We start from the raw sequence: 20161 nt of genomic DNA, 5'->3' as shown, positions 1-20161 counted from the left end.
CAACAACCAGGTATGTCTTCACCCTCTTCTCATCCATTTTCGTTAATCTGCCATTTTGTTTCGAGATTTAGTTTTTCCGCGTTTTAGAACCCATAAGCCATGAATAGGTTTCGGGAATTAGATCTCGAAATCTTTTAATGTTGTAATTTTGAGATTTCTATGTTTTAGAACCCGGAAGACATAAATAAGAACTGGCTCACAGAGGCGTTGGATGCAGAGGACGCACCTCCAGTTGGGGGTCCTTGCCGAGGGGTCATCCAAAGGGCCTTAGATTATGTTAGGCAGCGCAACATCTCCTCATTCGTGTACCGTAGGAGGCATAGTGGAGATGGATCCACCTCCTCCTCGGGACCTAGTTCATGATTGGATGCTTTGTTCATGCTTTGGTGATTTTATGTTATATTTATGTTGATTTTGCAGTGTTTTTAAAATTTCTTTTGAGTATTTTCTTCTTTTCGGGTTAGGGTTTTATAACCCGGAACACTATATTTGATTTCCAGGTTTTAAATCCCGGAAGCACATTAACCCGGAATCAACATTTAATGTGCTTCCGGGTTCACCCTGAGGCTTCAAGGATTTAAAACTCGGGAGACTCCAGAATGGTTTCCAGGATTTAAATTCCCGGAATGAAGCTCAACATGGTTTTCGAGATTTGTAATCCTGGAAAGCATTATTTTCAGGGGCATTGTAGACAACCCCCACATTAAAGTGGGGTGTTAAATTGGGTGAGTAGGGTGCCAAATTTAACCCCCTTAGGGAGTGTTGAGCACTTATAAGTGTGAGGACCCATGCACCTAATGCTCTAAGGTTTTGGTGAGAGATGTGGTGACCAATCCACTTGTGGTTTTCTCTTGCTAGCTCAACGACGTTTTATCCTCTTAGGGCCCAACACTCCAACTATTGGAGAATAGCTAATTTTTAGCTTCTTTTTGCTTCTTTTGTCTGTTGTTTTTCGCATTCCAATCTACCAAAAAAAATATGATTTTAAGATTTCGGTCTCTACATCGACCATAGAGAGAGCTCTTTAGCTTGAACGTTAGCCTAAAAAATGTTACGGAATATGATGATAGAACCAATACTTTGGCCCAATATTAACTAAGTCATACCTTATGAGAATGAAGATATTAAGGTAATATCTACTATTCTCATAAATTATCTATTACACAAGGATATGTATTCATACTTTATTCTCCTCAGTTTTGTTATAAATGTACTTATATATACACATAAAAGGACAGACTTAAGGGACTCGCTACACTGTCAAACCCTAACCTTTATTTCTTCTCAACTTTAATTTGTTGATTTAAGCATCAGAGTGCCCTGCTTGTGGGACCTACCTTTGGATCACACTAGATTGTCATGTACAAGAATAAGGAGGCTCTTCCACCGAGGAACAATCCATTGAAGCAACCTTCCCATCTTTCTTGCATCCTATGTACAGTCGATTTCGGTTTTCCCTTAACCGAATAGGAAACAATCATGAATTCCAATCAAAACTCATAATGTATGTTATTCAGTTGTGTAATGTTATCAAACCAATTGACAACTTCTTAATTTATGTTGCTAATATCCACCAACACATTAATATGAGCAGTTTCAGTTTAATTGTTGACACTATGAGGTATCTTGATTCCTTTGTTCCAAGACACCTTGAAGTTGAGGCTAAGGTGGATAGTTTTGCTTTGGCCTTCCATGCCATAATGACTAGTGTGGAATGTTTGAAAGTTGTGTTTATTTCAAAAGTTCAGTGCCACACGTTGCTTATGTGATGAACCTTTTAATAGTTTAAATATCAAACTTCACTTTGGGGATGATAAAGAGCTTAGTAAGAAGTAGGCTCTCGCACGGATAATGTTGGGCTTCGTTGGTCCAATGAATTCCAAACCCCCTACTCGCATAGTATGGGTCTTATTGGCTTTTTGCTTTGTAATTTTTTCGTTTTGGAGCTTACATGAAAAACTTATTTTTCACATGTGCAATGTTGTTTACTCATTAAAGCTCTGTCGCCCAACACTTAATTTATGGCACCCATAGTTTAACTCAACATCACTTTATTTCTTACAAATTTTCCCTGATAAATACCTATTTTCACGTACAAGAAAATACACACAACCATATTTATTTTATCTTCCTCCCTTCTGTTCCTGGCCAATTATTGAATTTAATCTCGCTAGTTCTTGTATTCTGGTCTATACCAGAAGGGGCTGTTACATTATGGGAGAATGTTTCAGATAACACTCGAATAAAACTCTTGAGAATAGTGAATCTAATTCACGTCTTAGCTCGCTGATCTCATTCCTCTATTTGTGTTGTTGCTACAATTTGTTGTTGTTCGTCGTCTACATCCAATAATTTCGAGAGTTTTATTTACCATACAAAACACTAACAACAACAACACTAATTAGAACATAAACAACAACAACAACAAAAACAATAACAACATCAACAACTCATATGGAGCTGGTTTCATCCCAGTTTCTGCTATGGTCATTACACCTGTTCCACACTACGCAAAGTCCTTCCCTAATATCTCCAAAATTGTGATGTTCTAAGGACGCAACTTTCGTAGATGGCAGGAAAAGATTCATTCAACTTTAAACATGCACTGTGTCGCCAATGTTCTCACTGACGCAAAACTAGATTCCTATGCTACCCCGAAGCAGCTTGAAGTATGGACTCATGCAAACGAGGTATGTCGTCATACTATTAAGTACATTAGCTAGCGAGTTGTTTGATGTGTACTATTCAAGCAAATAACGATATGAGTGATATAGATTCAAGCAAATGGTATTTGGGACTCTAGCTCTAAAATACATGGTTGGAAGACAAAAGTTTATTATAAGAAACTATTACAGGTGGGAAATGACGGAAGAAAAAGAATTAGAACTCAAATCAATGAGTATCACAAACTCCTTGAAGATCTGAAAAGGGAAAACATGGCTTTGCCAAACCAATTTGTCGATGAAATTCAGATTGAAATGTTACCCGAATCATTGGACGAATACAAGGAATAACTGATGCGAAAAAAAAAACAAATTCATTTGATGATCTTATCACTCATATCATTATTGAGGAAACTTGTCGAAAGGAGGTCGAGGAAGCTAGAAACAAGACTCTTGCGTCTCGAGCAAATATGATACAAAACAAATCTGCCAACAATCACAAGAGGTATGCAAATAAGAAACCTATTCACAATATCCCTAAATGCAACCCTACCTTCAAAAAGAAAGGGAACCGTTTTGTCTATGGAAAGTCGGGTCATTTCGCAAGTCAATGTTACACCGCCCGAAAAATGGAAATCATCTTAAACCGAATGTAAATTAGGTTGAAAGATATGATGTTATTGTAACTGTAATTTCTCAAGTGACCACGGTGTCCGATTTGTGGAACTGGGTGGTAGACTCAGGTGCTATGAAGCATATATGAGGAAACAAGAAAGAAAAAATCCACCCTAAAAGAAAAAAGCACAAGTAGTGCTAAATCCAAATACAAGAGAGAAAAACGAGGGAGTAGAAACAAAATCCACCCTAAAAGAAAAAGGCAAACAAATCTAGAAGTTCAAATAAAACGCAAATAACATGGTCAATGACCACCCACTATAGCAGAAGAAGAACATGAGCCAAAACAAAAAACTAACCAACAAAACCGATTTACAACACATGACAATGCCCAATAAAATTCAAGACATCCCCACCATCCACACAAATAACTTTGTATTCAGTAGAGTAAGAAATAAAATTCTAAATTTCAGTATTACTTTTCCTTATCTTCCCTCTTCTGCTATTTCTCTTTTTTTCTCTAACAATGTCTGATTGGAACCCAGCTGACAATCACCCTCTAGAAGGGTATGATTGCCCAGATGCGGGAGGAGGTATGATAACTTTTCAAGTGCTAGAATGTGTGCGAACATTGATACGGCGGCCATGAGGGACCGCAGGGACCCTTTCAAGCACCCATATCTACACCCAGTACGCAGTGAACCCGAAGGTTTGAATGTCGTGAATGCGGGAGGAGATTTAACACCTTAGCAAACGCTCGACTGTGTAAGTACAACCATGAGCACCAGCCTCGCCCTTATCCCTATGAATGCAATGAATGCGGACAACGATTTATAATCGTAGTAGAAGCTCAAGCTTGTCGTTGTGATCCCCGTTAACAAGCCACCGCCAAATATCATGTCGTGGAGGAGGAGGAGTACGTTCTTAATCTTTTCAACGATCTGGGTAGGTAGCAGATTTCTTTCATTTATTGGTTACATATGCTTTCATTTTAGTTCATCTTGGTTTTGACAATGGGGAAAACTTAGGTGCAATTACACTTGAACATCTGGAATTTTAATCCTTATTAGATGATAATTAAAAAAAAAATTCATTCATGCAACGTCACAGTATATGGGTCATATTGGCTTTTTGCTTCGTCATTTTTTCCTTTCTGGCGCATACATGATAACCTTAATTTTCACATGTGCAATGTTGTCTACTCATTAAAGCTCTATCTCCTAACACTTAATTTATGCCAACCATCATTTAATTCCCCATTACTTTATTTCTCACAAAATTTCCCTGATAAATCCCTTAATTCACGTACCAGAAAATACACACAACCAGATTCATCTTATCTTCCTTCCTTCTGTTTCTGGCCAATTATTGAATTTAATGTCGCTAATTCTTGTATTCTGGTTTATACCAGAACAAGCTGTTACATTCTGGGAGAATGTTTCAGATAATACTCGAATAAAACTCGTGAGGATAATGAATCTAATTCACGTCTCAGCTCGTTGATCTCATTCTTATGTTCGTGTTGTTGCTACAATTTGTTGTAGTTCGTGGTTTACATCCAATAATTTCGAGAGTTTTATTTACCAAAGAAAACACTAACAACTACAACAAAAACACTAATTAAAACAACAACAACTCTGATGGAGATGGTTTCATCCCTGTTTCTCATATGGTCGTTGCACACACTACGCTAAGTCATTCCCTAATATCTCCAAAATTGTGATGTTCTAAGGACGCAACTTTCGTAGATGGCAAGAAAAGATTAATTCAACTTTGAACATGCACGATGTCGCCAATGCTCTCACTAACCCAAAACTAGATTCCTCTGCTGACCCGAAGCAGCTTGAAGCATGGACTCATGCAAACGAGTTACGTCGTCATACTATTAAGTACCTTAGCAAGCGAGTTGTTTGATGTGTATTGTTCGTACAAGCAAGAAAATTGTATTTGAGACTCTAGCTTTAAATACATGGATGGAAGACAAAAGTTTATTATAGGAAACTATTACATGTGGGAAATGACCGAAGAAAAGAATTAGAACTCAAATCAATGAGTATCACAAACCCCTTGAAGATCTGAAAAAAAGGAAAATAAAACTTTGTCAAACAAATTTGTCGATGAAATTTAGATTGAAAAGTTACCTGAATCATGGGATGAATACAAGCAATAACTAATGCACACAAAAAAAAATGTCATTTGATAATCATATCACTCATATCGTTATTGAGGAGACTATTTAAAAGGAGATCGAGGAAGCTAGAAACAAGGCTCTTGCCACTCAAGCAAATATGATACGAAACAAATCTGCTAACAATCGCAAGAGGTATGCAAGTATGAAACCTATTCACAATATCCCTAAATGCAACCCTACCTTCAAAAAGAAAGGAACTGCTTTGTCTATGGAAAATCGGGTCATTTCACAAGTCAATGTTACACCGCCCGAAAAATGGAAATCCTCTTAAACCGATTGTAAATTTGGTTGAAAGAGATGATGTTACTGCAACTGTAATTTCTCAAGTGAACATGGTGTCCGGTTAATTTCGAGAGTTTTATTTACTAAAGAAAACATTAACAACAACAAAAACACTAATTAGAACAACAACTCTGATGAAGCTGGTTTCATCCCTATTTCTGCTATGGTCGTTGCGCTTGTTCCACTCTATGCAAAGTCATTCCATGATATCTCCAAAATTGTGATGTTCTAAGGACACAACTTTCGTAGATGGCCGGAAAAGATTCATTCAACTTTGAACATGCACGGTGTTGCCAATGCTCTCACTGACGCAAAACTAGATTCCTCTGCTGACCCGAAGCAGCTCGAAGCATGGACTCATGCAAACGAGGTATGTCGTCATACTATTAAGTACCTTAGCTAGCGAGTTGTTTGATGTGTACTGTTCATACAAGCAAGCAAATGGTATTTGACACTCTAACTCAAAAGTAATGGCTGGAAGATAACAGTTTATTATAGGAAACTATTACAGGTGAGAAATGACAGAAGAAAAAGAATTAGAACTCAAATCAATGAGTATCATAAACCGCTTGAAGAACTGAAAAGGGAAAACATAACTTTGCAAACGAATTTGTCGATGAAATTCAGATTGAAAAGTTACTTGAATCATGGGATGAATACAAGCAATAAATGAAGCACAAAAAAAAAATGTAATTTGATGATCTTATCACTCATATCGTTATTGAGTAGACTAGTCAAAAGGAGATCGAGGAAGCTAGAACCAAGGCTCTTGTCTCTCGAGTAGGGATGACAACAGAACCCGAACCCGAACCCGATTTTACGGGTAAAACCCGATATGATTGGGTTTGGGTTTGAGTTTGGTATTGGTGAAACCCGCACCCGCACCCGAACCCGAACAATATATATGAAATTGCAAAACTACTCTTACATATCATGTTAACAACTTAATTTGTTCAAAATTTGATCATATTTGAACAATAAGGTATCATATTTTTTGAGAAAAAAGATATAAAATGTTTTTTCACAACAAAATAATACAAGTTGCATTTTATCTTGAAAAAAAAATATATACATAAAATTAGGTTAGGACATGAATTTGAGGCTACAACGGGTTTGGGTAAACCCAAAACCCGACGGGTTTGAGTTTAATATGAGAGTTTGGGTTTGGGATAGGCAAAACCCGAGCCCAACCCGACCCGTTGTCATCCCTACTCTCAAGCAAATATGATACAAAACAAATATGTCAACAATCACAAGAGGTATGCAAATAAGAAACCTATTCACAATATTTCCAAATGCAACCCTACCTTCAAAAAGAAAGGGAATTGCTTTGTCTATGGAAAGTCGGGTCATTTCGCAAGTCAATGTTACACCGCCCGAAAAATGAAAATCCTCTTAAACCGAATGTAAATTGGGTTGAAAGAGATGATGTTACTGCAACTGTAATTTATCAAGTGAACATGGTGTCCGGTTTATGGAACTGGGTGATAAACTCAGGTGTTATGAAGCATATTTGTGGAAACAAAGATGCTTTTACCTTCTACTCTTCTGTGGGGAAAGGAGAAAAATAGATATATTTTGGTGACTCTCGAGTTGCTCCAATCTATGGAGAAGGGAAATTTCTTCTCAAGCTCGCATCCAGAAAAACCCTAGCTTTGAAAGGTGTTATGTTGATTTCGGTTGACCTTTCCGGGAAGGTTGGGTTGAAGGTGTCCTTTGAGTCTGGAAAAGTTATAATTACTAAGGATAATATGTTTGTGGGAAATGTATATTGTGACCACGGTCTCTTTGTACTTAATGTTGTTGAACTAATAAAAGAAATGAGATGTAGTGAAATAGCACAAGAAATGAGGGGTTTGAATTGTCTTGTTATAAAACTTAGTTTTTCAAAAGATTATAGTTTCAAAATATTTTCGCAATCGTTTAGTGCAACAGACAAATAAACAGTGCATGTAAACAATATATAGACACAAAGATTTATCCGGGTTCACCCATTAAATGATTAGGCTACATCCAGTCCTTGTCTTTACCAAGATTTCACTATCCACCAAGTTTCAAGGGCTTCTCCTTTACAAGTATTATCAAGGACTTCTCCTAAACTGAGTATTATCAAGGACTTTTCCTACAACGAAAACTATGATGGAATCAATGTTAGTTAGTGCATCTGCACTTGATAATCTATAGTCTGGAGCAATTTTAAATGCACACTTACTTCAAAATAGGATACCCCATAAGAAAATTGGAAAAATGCTGTATGAGCTTTGGAAAGGTTATCCACCAAATCTGAAATATTTAAAAGGGTGGGGTGTCTAGCTAAGGTAATGTTTCCGGACCTTAAGAAACGGAAAATATGATCTAAAACTTCTGATTGTATGCTCATTGGTTATGCTAAGAAGAATGTTGCATATAGATTTCTTGTTTTGAAGAGTGATGTCATGATCACAAGACTATCATAGAAACTAAGAATGGTGAACTTTTGAGCACGTATTTTCTTTGAAGTCTGATCATATTTCTCATTGTGAATTGAAAAATTGTACTGATTCTTTTCATGAGTTTGTTGATAATAATGTTGATGATAATGACAATAATAAGGAGGATGAATATATGGATTTGGGAAGGAGTAAGAGGCAAAGGAAACCAACATCTTTTGGAAATGATTTCTATACTTATTTAATTTATAATGACCCTCTAACGTTTTTTGAAGCTATTTCTTCTTCTGAATCACATTTGTTTTGGAAATATACTATTAAAACTGATCCAATTACGAAAAATAATACATGGACTTTAGTTGATTTACCTCCGGGGCAGAACCAATTGGATGCAAATGGATTTTCAAAAGAAAATATCACCCTGATAGTTCTATTGATAAATATGAAGCAAGGCTAGTTGCAAAAGGGTTTACACAAAAGAAAAAAATCAACTATTTTGATACCTTTACTCATGTCGCAAGAGTTTCTTCTATTCACGTTTTAATTGTCTTAGGTTCTATTTATAAATTAGTGATTATTCAAATGGATGTTAAAACTGCATTTATAATGGTGATTTAGAAGAAGAATTTTTTATGACACAACCTGGAGGTCGTGAAGTTAAGGTTCAAGAACGTAAAGTTTGCAAACTTCTCAAATCCTTATATAGTTTAAACCTGGCTCCTAAAACAATGATATGAGAAATATGATAAAACTTTAATTTGTGATGGATTCTCATCCTTTGGTGTTGACAAATGTGTGTATGCAAAAACATTAAATGGTGAGTATGTTATTACATTATTTTATGTGGATGACTTGCTTATTTTTTGTACATGCAATGATGTTATTGAAACTAAGAGCTTTCTTTCATCAAATTTTGATATGAAAGATATGGGTGAAGCAAGCATGACGTTGGGTCTTAAAATCATATGGAATGGAGATAATATCATACTATCCCAAGAACACAATGTGGAGAAACTTCTTAGGAAGTTTGGTCATTGTGACGCTAAACCTATGAGTAACCCTTATGATTCTAACACTCCATTGAAGAAAAATAAAGGAGATCATGTTTCTCAATCCAAGTATGCTCAAATTATTGGGAGCTTTCTTCATCTATGAACTTTTGTCGACCAGATATAGCTTATGTTGTGAGCAGATATTGAGAAAGTATACTCAAAGCCCAAATGAGGATCATTGAGAAGTGCTTGCAAGATTTATGAAATATTTGAGAGGCACCATCAATTATGGTATCAAATATAGTGGATTTTCCGCTGTTCTTGAAGAATACAACGATGTTAATCTTAGATTCAGGTGAGACGAAATCCACAAGTAGTTTTATATTTACACTTGGTGGTGACACAGTTACTTGAAAATCAATCAAGCAATCTATTATTGCAAGATCTGCAATGGAATAAGAATTTGTAGCTCTAGAGTTGGCTGGTAGTGAAGCTGAATGATTGAGAAAATTTTTACTATATGTTTTGTTCGGAATGAAACTCACCCTATATGTGTCAATGCATTATGATAACTAGTTTGCAATTGAAATTGCTAAGAATAAAACGTTCAATGGGAAGAACTGACATATTTGGTTAAGACACAATATGATAAAACAACTGCTGAAAGGTGGAATTATTTCCGTTGATTATGTGAGATCAAATGTTAATTTGGTAGATCCTCTAACTAAACCCTTGGATAGAAAATTGATTTATGATATATGAAGGAGAATGAGACTTGAGCCAATTTGTTATCTATAATGGTAATTCAACTTTTGTGATTAGAGACCTCACAAAGAAGGTTCATATGGGTAATAACAAGTTATTTATTGATCTGGCAATACTATTTATTTTGTTGTCCCTTCCTATGGTGCAGTGTCGTGCTACATTTTTGGAGGATAAACTTAAGAGATTTTAATGTTTTCGTAGCCCTTATGAGTGGTATGTGAAATGGAACATATACTTGATGGAATCACATATTTGAGTGTTAAGAGAAGCCGCTTGTATGAGATTTGGCTAATCTCTCAAGAACTCATGAATTCTAGCACGCACAATAGCGATAACGTCGAGAAATTATAGAGGTGTAATGATTGGTAAGATCTCTTGCACATACCAAAGTGTAAGTGATGAACCTTTCAATAGTTTATATATCAAACTTCGCATTGGGGTGGTAAAGAGCTTAGTAAAGAGTTAACCCACACGACAGGAGATTGAACTTCATAGGCCCGATGTTGTGCAAATAGAGAATTACAACCCATCATTTAACTCTCCACTACCTTATTTCTCAACTTTTCCCTTATAAATACCTTGTTTGTGGTCTTCATCCAACAATAGTCTAGTGACAAAAAAAAATCTCATAATTGCTGGCCATTAACTTCAATCTGTATAGCTGCTTTCCTCTGACGAATTTACTGATGTATCAAATTCTTATATATTTTTCGAATAAATGTAGTTGTTATTTTCACAACAAAGCAAATAAAATGCTGGCCAATCTAACAATATAATTAATAATTCCAAAATGGTGTTGATTAGGAAATATGCTATGTTGCATTTCAGAACACGGAGAAAGCAGCGGATCACAGACGACAAGTAGAAAATTACAGCTGAAAGCTTGGACATAGACGACAATTTTCAAGCATATTTTTCGTCGTTTTATTAATCTTATCCTTTTTTCTTTTTAATTTCCAAATTTCACCCTCCAACCCAATAGGGTAACCTCAACCTGGATAGCAGGCTGGCTTCTGATTTGTCTAATTTTTAAAGAATGCCCATCTTAGAAGTTCATACCAATGAATCATGTTAATTATATTTTTAGTAATTCTTCTATAATTAATTTAAAAATTAAAGTTAATTTCAAGGAATAGATTCTATGGGTAGTAGTTTCTATGTGTGACAATTGATTTTGAAAAAAAAAAAAAACCCATTCAAACATATTATAAGTTTCATGTTGAGGTTCACGTTACTTGGCTGGTGACAACTTACAAGATGCTCTCATGAATATTTCCCTGTTCCAAGCAAAATTCTTGTGAAGCAAGATATCACATGCACCCAAAAAAAAGCCTGTCACCTTTTTTTTTTTTAATTTGTAGTTTAGATGTATCACTATTTACTATAACAATAGTCAAAAGTTCTTGCTGTTAGATACATTTTAGTTGATTAATCAATTAATCAGCATTTGATCAAAGCATATACTTTATCACATGACAATAAATCTGACTGATTCTTTGACAAGAATGGCATGGGACCTTTCCTTTTACCAGGAGACTTCGTTCCTTTAAAGGAAGATAAAGGAAGCTATAATAAAACAAATTTTACTTATAATTCCTAACCCAACCAAACAAGAAGCACATTCTGAACTTTGGTTTCTGAATTTTCCTTTGTTACCTCTGAAACCCCAAGACCAAGAGCATCAGAACATAGAAAACAAACAATTGTGCAGTAGTACTATTGGCTTCATCATTTTTACAGTTTCTGACTCCCACTTAGGAATCATTGCTATCATGCTTCACACTAAGAATTCAACTAGCAAACAACACAAGCAGAAAAGAAGGCAACAATGAATGGAGAGAGAGAGAGAGAGGAAATAATAATACTAAAAAGAACCGATTTATTTATTTATTTTATTTAATCAAAAGTGCAAGCTGGAAGGACATGTTAGCAGTATCTACCTTCTGGAGCAGAACAGAACCAAACCAAAGCATTAAAACAGAATTGCAAGCACTTTTGTGCTTTTTAAGTCCAAAGTTGTTGGTCCACAACCTAATCCAGAATTTGCATTGCAACCTTGAATGTGAATGTGAAATCACCTAATTCAACAAACGTATTCTTTCGAGTGAATATGCATTGAAAATCACGCTTCCAATTTACGAGTTACTAAATATTGTTTTGAACTGAAAACCAAAGGACGTACCAAGAGACTTTTAGAAGCATGAACCAAGTTGAGTCCGATGAAGAAAATCAATTCAACTTTTTTACTAGAATTCAGTAATTCACCATGTATCTTAGGACAATTGAACATAGGAGACAGTTGGTGAATACATAACTTATACCCAGCTAACTTATAGAATCAAAAAGCATTTGATCTATCAATAAACATAATGAAATGTTCTTACCTACTTTAAAAGAAGAAAAAAACACTTTTCCCCATCAGCAGAAGAAAACAACTAAACATAACCAGATCAAAGAAGCTGAGTTAGGCATCAGAAACAACACTGAGATCATCTTCTTCAGGTGGAGCTGGCAAGTTAAGATCTATGAGGCTCTGCTTCAATCTACCACAACCAACATTGTTAGCATTTGATGATGAAGATGCAATGAGATGAGATCTCTTGTGTCCACCAAGTGCTTGACCAGACCCAAAAACCTTATAACAAAATGGGCATTCAAAAATCTTTTCATCACTACCATTTCCTTCACCTTTGGCATCAACGCAGCACACACTTCTGTGACTACCCAATGCTCGTGAAGATCGAAACGCTTTCCCACAATTCTCACAACCGTGCTTCCCTCGAACACGCTTGAACTTGATCTTCTCTTTGCTGCTGCTGCATCCAACACTGTGATTGTTGTTGTTGTTCCTCGTCCAATTGTCCCTAGACAGCATCATGAGACACATAGCAACATCTTCTTCAGGGGAAGTGTCGGAAACAGAGCTCAACGGTGGTTCAGGTGAAGCTGGCACCGTGAAACTCATCTTCACCTTTCTGGGTTCTTCAGAATTCTGGTTCTGGTTGCGGCGGTTCCGCTTGGATCGTTGGCGAGTTGGGTTCTTTGACTCAGTCTCGCTCTCTCTGTCTTGGACCAGAAAACCAGTATCTGGTGCAAAAGAGAATTTAGGATCTGCAACTCTGCAACTTTTCTTGGGATTCTCCCTCAAACCATAAATCATAGCCTTTTCCTCTGATTCTCTGAGTGCCAGTACTTCATCATCATCTTCTTCTTGTTGTGATTCTGATGCAGAAGAAGAAAATGACAGTGAAGTGAAGGATTGTTTTTGTTCTGGTTTTGGTGGAAGAGGCAGAGCAGCAAGGTGAGCCTTCATGTGTCCACCAAGGGCTCTGCCATTAGCAAAGGACCTTGAGCAAAGCTTGCATTTGTGCTTTTCCATGAGCAAAAGCAAAGCAACAACTCAAGTTGAAGGCTTTTACTTGCTTACTCACTCTTCCTACTCCTATATGTAACACAAAAATGTTTGAGTGTTTTCTTCTTCTTCTTTTCTCTCAATGAGACACAAAACGAGTTTAAGGGGAATTGGGAAGTTAAAAGGAGTAGGTGACAAGCATTCCTCCACCAAAAAGACACACACAACCCAAAAATTATGATTTTTTGTGCACATATATAAAAACATGTGTGTTGTGTCATCTAGGTGTTGGACTAAGAAATATCTGGTTTAAAACAAATTAATTTTAGGGTAGAAAGAGTGGACATACACTAAATAATATGCACTAAATCCTAGTTGAACTATGGTTATTGAGTGGACTGGTTTTTAACCTGATTCATTGTAGAATTATAAAAAAAAGGAGGTGCATACTTGGGTGCCCACAAATTCAAATGAGTGTAGGCTACAGGAGTGAAGTGTACCAATAATCTTTTTCCATTTAATATGACATGGATAAGTAAAAGCTGACTAGATTCTTTTTTACACTATTTACGTTATCACCCTAGTTGAATTTTAGTTTACTAAATATGCCCCACATTCTTAATAATTACCTCCATAAATTAAGTTTTTAACCACAATTTTTTTAGATAAGCCAAGGTGCCACCCATACATATACACAAATGTCAAAGAAAATACAAACCTAAACAAATCAAACCCATAAGACTTATGTGAGCTGCACATACTTCCTCTTCTACACCACTACCCATTACCCAGGAACATCATCTTCTCTAACCCAACCTAAACAAATCAAACCCAAAAAACTTATGATCTTCATCTTCTACCTCTATCATCTTCATCATCTTAACTCAGAAAAAAGACTCATTTAACTGGAAATATTTTTCAGATTGTGGAAACAAAACACAAATTATATATATTCAAAATAAAAGCATGGAACACTCGATTCTTAAATTTCTATGCTACATTGTCACTAAATCCTCGTTGTAATGTCCTTTTAACATAATCGAATATTGTTATAATGGTCATTGTTTGGGCATTGTAGAAGATAAAAAACAAATCGGATTCATAATATTAGAGAAACAAATCAAAACAATCTGATCCTTGTTCGAAGCCCATTTATTCCTAACATATTCAGAGAAACAAATCAAAACAATTTTGGCGAGTATCATCAGCCACCACCCCGATTCTCTCCTCTGAACCAAAGAAGAGGCGAGATCGAGAGAGAGAGGTTTCTGGGTCCACCGTTGTTACCATTGTGAGATACCAGTCCTCCTTCGGTTTCCCCTCGATCTCGTCCCTCACCCTCTCCCAACCCAGATATGATACCAGATCCGGTCACAGCCCAGATTTTTGGCACAAGTGTGGAGAGAGGAAGTGGCTCAGAATTTCTCTTCCCATCTCATCAACAACACCACCACCGCCAATGCACTCGATGGTGACGGCGGAGAAGTCGCCCCAAAGAAGCTGATATCGTCGTAATGAACAGATGTGAAAGAATGTCTGAAAAAATTAACATGTTTATATTTTTTCACCTGATAGAAGGACTAAATTCCTAACAAAAGTAAGTTTTGGGGTTGGTTTATAATTACAATAAATTTATTGGGTTGATTCGGAGTTTTAAAAAGTCCACAGTTTAATTTAGCAATAAATCTATGTGTAATTATCCTACTGGTACATGTCACTCCTGTAATTAACCCACAATTTTTTTTGCTTGTACCAAAGGAAATGCCGTTTGATCTTAATTCAACAAGATAATTTTAAGGGCCAAGTAGCCTCTTTAAATTTGAGTCATTTAGTTAAGACAAGACAATTACAAATATTTGACCTTAGTGAATGTAGGATCTCTTTAAGTGCAACAAATCAGAATTCGTGTGGTGGTGGTGCATAGCTACTAAAATGTCAAAACACATTGTAACAGTGTCATTAATTGTTCCGCGGCAAAAACTAAGAAAGTGTGATCGTGAACAGAAAAAGAGCTACAAGTAACATGCAAAACTTGCTGCCCAAATGGAATAATAACCTTTATCTATTTATTGCTTTCTGGGGCCTCCATAGTAGCATTAGAAAAATATTTTTTGGGAATGAGTTTCTACTTGTTTGAAATCGGCATAAATATCTCTCTCTTCGAAGGTCTAAGTAGTCTTTTAATTCTTGTGATTCCTGTCACCTACTGGCAAATTCAGTATATGCATGTTGCTTGATGGAGTATAATCACCTAAGAAGCAAAATATGGGTCCCTGAAATATATTAGTTTGAATAGAAGCAGTGATAATTATAGGTAATTATTTGGTATGTGATGTGCAACTCACTAATTGTGAGTGATTGGAACCCTATTAAGTTCTGATTGCAAATTGTATATAATAGGTGCTCATTTTATAAATATCTATGTATGCAGAAAAGTCTTAAGTCTTCTACTAATAGTAGGGTACACCTAATATGCACTACTTTTTAGTGGTGTAACCTTGCACCATTATGTTAATTGTCCATTTTATCCCTGTTCAAAAAATTAATCCCATCAAAATCCACCCGGTAATACCAATATTTTTTTCTTTTTATAAAATAATTTTTTTTAACAGGGGTAAAATGGATAATTGGTATAGTGGTGCATATTAGGTGGCACCCTAATAGTAATAGGTACTACTCATTTTATTTTAATTGAAATTACGACACATGGGGTGATTATTCTCTTATTTAAAATTTATTTAGAAAAAGGAAAGAATATTTCATTAAAATCTATAAATAGTTATTTTGTGAGGGTGTATGCACTATAAAAGTACTAAACATTTTCTAAAAAGAAGTTGCTGAGACTTGCGAATTTCTCAATACTTCACCAATAATGTTAGTAATAGGTACTACTCATTTTATTTTAATTGAAATTATGACACATGGGTGATTGTTCTCTTATTTAAAATTTGTTTAGAAAAAGTAAAGAATATTTCATTAAAATCTATAAATAGTTATTTTGTGAGGGTGTATGCACTATAAAAGTACTAAACATTTCTTAGAAAGAAGTTGGTGAGACTTGCGAATTTCTCAATACTTCACCAATAATGTTTCTTTCACACCTCTTTTATAATTTCACCTTTGTGATATATGAAGAAGGAAGAGAGAAATGAATGATATGATAAGTGATGTGACAGAAATTGCAGGGAGAGATAAGAAGAAGATAAAGTGGAAATGAGATGGAAGAGAAATAGAAGTGTGAATGAATTATTACTAAATTTATTCATACTTTAAACTTTTTCGAGTTCATTTCCACTTTAATTTCATTTCTACCTATCTCCTTATTTCCTATCATATCATATATCACATCTCATACTTTATCTCTCTCTTCTTATTTCTCTACTCCCTCCACCTCTTTTCCACTCAAACTAAAGTGTGAACAAAACATTATGCTATGAATAAATCAAGGTTGATTAAAAAAAGATAAAAATGTCAAGATATTATAACTTTCATCTGAAGTGACTTTTCATTTTTTAGAAGGATTTTTTTTTTCTGATAGGCTTTTTAGAAGGATTACTATCCCAATAATTTTTTTAATCACTAAGTATACTTTAATGTGACAATTCTTCTAAGTTTGATAGAACCTCTATAGCCATATGGATAGCAACGAGGTGGTTCAGGTCGGGTTTAGCTCTTTCCAACCTCATTTAGAGCACTTTGGGTTCAAGTTTGAAAATGTCGGGTATGAAAATACAAAACACAAACTCATCCCCATTGGATTAAGGGAAATCCATGGATTATCCACGAGGAACTCGAGTCCTCCTTAGTTTTAGATATTATAATTTGATCTTATTAAGTTATATATATTTAAATAGTTCATAATTCAAATAATTTATGAAAATAGTTGTCAAGAATCTTAAAAATGAAAGAAGTTTAAGAATTAAATTACACTTTTCGTAAAATAACTTAAATATTATCATGTGGCTACTATTATAATTTGAACTATGTAATTAGTATGTCGGGACAGGTTTGGGGTGGGTATTAACAATCTCAGACCCGTCTCATCCTCACGTTGTCTTCGCTTCTTTGAGCTCGGGTTCGGTTTTTCAAAAAACCCAATCAAAGCGAGTATGCAACTGCATTTGCATGGACTCAAACTTAAAGTTTCTTTTTTAAGTTGGAACAATTTTATATCAATTAATTTTGATCTTAACTTTGATTATATAATTTCAAAAACAAAAAAAAACTTTGATTATATAACAACTTGAAATTTTATAAAATTTGAAAGAATCAAAATTGGATATTGTTGATAATTACGAAATAAAATGCAAAACTCTCAAACTCTTGATATATACTATCCCATTTTCTCTTGTTTTGATTGGTTTAAAATTATTTCTTGCATTCCATCGATGAGGAGACTATAACAAATAGCACCACTCATTAGAATTAAATCTAACCACCGCCGCTAAAAAAGCAGCAATTTCACGGCACTAATGATACTCCTCAACAAACTAGATTGCTTGAGTAGCAATCTCTTGGTGGTGATTTTCATGTTTTCCAAAATCTCCACATTGTCAAAATCAACAAATAGAGTACCTAGCTATTTGGTATTACATTTTTCTTTGTAGTAAACATACAATTTCTTTCCACCATTCCTAACAAGATCACATCAAAAGCACCAACGCTTTATGCCATAACCTTGCCATATCTGGATCACCGCGGAGCAAAACAAATGTACTGTTGATTTGATTTTGATAAGGTGTTTAGGAGCTAAACAGGAAATGAATTATCAGGATGGAGGAGTGATCACTTTTAGAGATTTCTTAGATTTAGTAAACTTTCAAAGACTCTTTATATTTGATAAGGCCTAGCTAGCACCCACTCTATGAAACTAGCACAATAATCATTTGGTAGCATCTAAGTTGAACAATAGATTTTTGTGTTAGATATTTTATTTATATTAATATTAATCAATTAATTAGAATGTATGATTTTTGAAATATTAATATATTAATTAAGGAAAATTAATATATAAATTATAGTGCTTAATCATTTGATGAATATTGCAATTAGGTCTTTCTTATAAATGACTTATGATTGGTTGTGTCATTCACTTTTAGTTCATTGAGAGAACTCTACCCTCATCTAATCAGTTGTAAAAATGATACCTGTAGAGAGAAGCAATGTGAAGAAAAAGAGAAAGAAGATTGAAAAGAAGAGAAAACATATGTGCGCTAGAGTTTACATTATGAATGATTGACTTATTAAAATATAAAATACTTACCCGTATTTATAGTAGGGTAGACTCCTAATACTAATTAAATAAGGTAACAAATTAAAGTGACAATCTAAATAAGATCAAAATATGATAAAATACTCTAAGAAATGATAATTTTTTCACATTCTAGCATGCCCTATTACACATTTTTTCATATTTTATATACTTATCAAAAAAAGAGGGTAGTTACTCTCACACATTCTCTGATTCTCCTTTGCTCTCTTCACGGTTGCTCTTCAATATTGGTGAGATTCCATAACCAAAGGTGCCACACTCTTAATCTACAATATTTTCAACTATTCAATATAGGACACGTTATAATCTATCTCTACATTATCCGTTTAATTTTGTTAAGTTCATTTAAATGCTACATTCTGAAGCTCTAAAAAATGTGTAATTTTCACAAGAGCCATGATATATGGCACGAGACGAATCCAATGAATGCTAACTCTAGTTTTACCATGAAAAGGTTGGGCAACACATGTTTAGTTGTTTTAAATTTCACTAAGCAAAAGTGCAAAACATGTGGCAGAAACGAAATTTGTCTCATATCAAAATCATTTATCTTTTCACACACAAAAACTCTACCTAAAAGACTCTTACAAAGTTAAACTTCTAAAATATTTCCGTAACTAGAAATTAAACCCGTGCGTTGCACGGGTTTATTTTTAAGTTATGTGTCTATTATTTGTAAAAATAATTTATGTAATATGAAAAATTATTGTATAGTAGATAATTAAGAATATGATAAACATATATGTAATGTAATTACATTAATGAAGCTCAATAAAAAATTATTGTACACTAATTTTTTAGTTATTTTTTGTATAAACATTTGGTACCGGTCACCCTTTGGATATACCGACAGATTCGAGATTTAGTCACAATTAAGACTCATCATCCCTCGTGCAGAGTGTATTGTGTGGGGATCGAATCCGAGAGCTCTTCACACACACTCAGTCTGCGTTGCCAACTGAGCTACCCCTCTTGACCTAATTTTTTAGTATATTAAAGCACATATTTTATATTTTATGTTTCTTTAATAAAAATTATTTTCAATTTATTTGGTGATTATATGTTTAAATAGTAATGCACTCTCAATATTAAGTAAATGGATGAAAATATATAATTAGAGCTGAATACAGTGTTTGTGTAAAATCATCTATAAAAGTAAAAAGACTTTTAGTGGTATTTATCTCTTACTTTCATGTTTTGACCATGAAATTAGTGTTTTCAGTTGAAACTTTATGGAAAGTGTGCTAATGAAAGTTTAATGTCGAAACATATTCTTAGTGACCCATATAAAATTTATACTCTTTATTGCATAATGAGTATTTAATTAGTTAATAAGCAGTTTGTAAGAGCATATAATTTTTAACTTAATTATGAATTAAGATAATAATTTATCTTATTCGATAAATTTTTATAGTTTTATAGAAAGTAAAAAATTATAAAACCTCATAAGACAATTTGAAAACACAAATCGTTCAACCTAATGAATGTCTATCACAATGGTTAAAATTAACTCTTTGGATCCCTGAGATTCCGTTCTTAAGGAATGCACTTTATGATAGACCTTTTACTTTCACTACACTTGAGTTGAACATGATTCTCT

The 20161-nt window shown here is 34.5% G+C and overlaps 1 protein-coding gene across 1 annotated transcript; it reads right to left on the bottom strand.

Annotated features, from left to right (window-relative positions):
• Positions 1-12005: 12005 nt before the first annotated feature.
• Positions 12006-13322, bottom strand: LOC130711903 (zinc finger protein ZAT9-like). Its single transcript, XM_057561675.1, has one exon. The coding sequence runs from the start codon at positions 13314-13316 to the stop codon at positions 12402-12404; it is 915 nt and encodes a 304-aa protein (XP_057417658.1). The 5' UTR covers positions 13317-13322; the 3' UTR covers positions 12006-12401.
• Between the last annotated feature and the right edge of the window lie 6839 nt (positions 13323-20161).

This window comes from Lotus japonicus, chromosome 4, assembly GCF_012489685.1.
Source record: "Lotus japonicus ecotype B-129 chromosome 4, LjGifu_v1.2".
Lineage (NCBI taxonomy): Eukaryota > Viridiplantae > Streptophyta > Magnoliopsida > Fabales > Fabaceae > Lotus > Lotus japonicus.
The sequence above is the reverse complement of the archived record's forward strand: the minus strand, read 5'-3'. Positions and strand labels throughout refer to the sequence as shown.

Excerpts from the sequence above, each read along its gene's own strand:
- LOC130711903 (XM_057561675.1), bottom strand. The coding sequence starts at position 13,316 with ATGGAAAAGCACAAATGCAAGCTTTGCTCAAGGTCCTTTGCTAATGGC.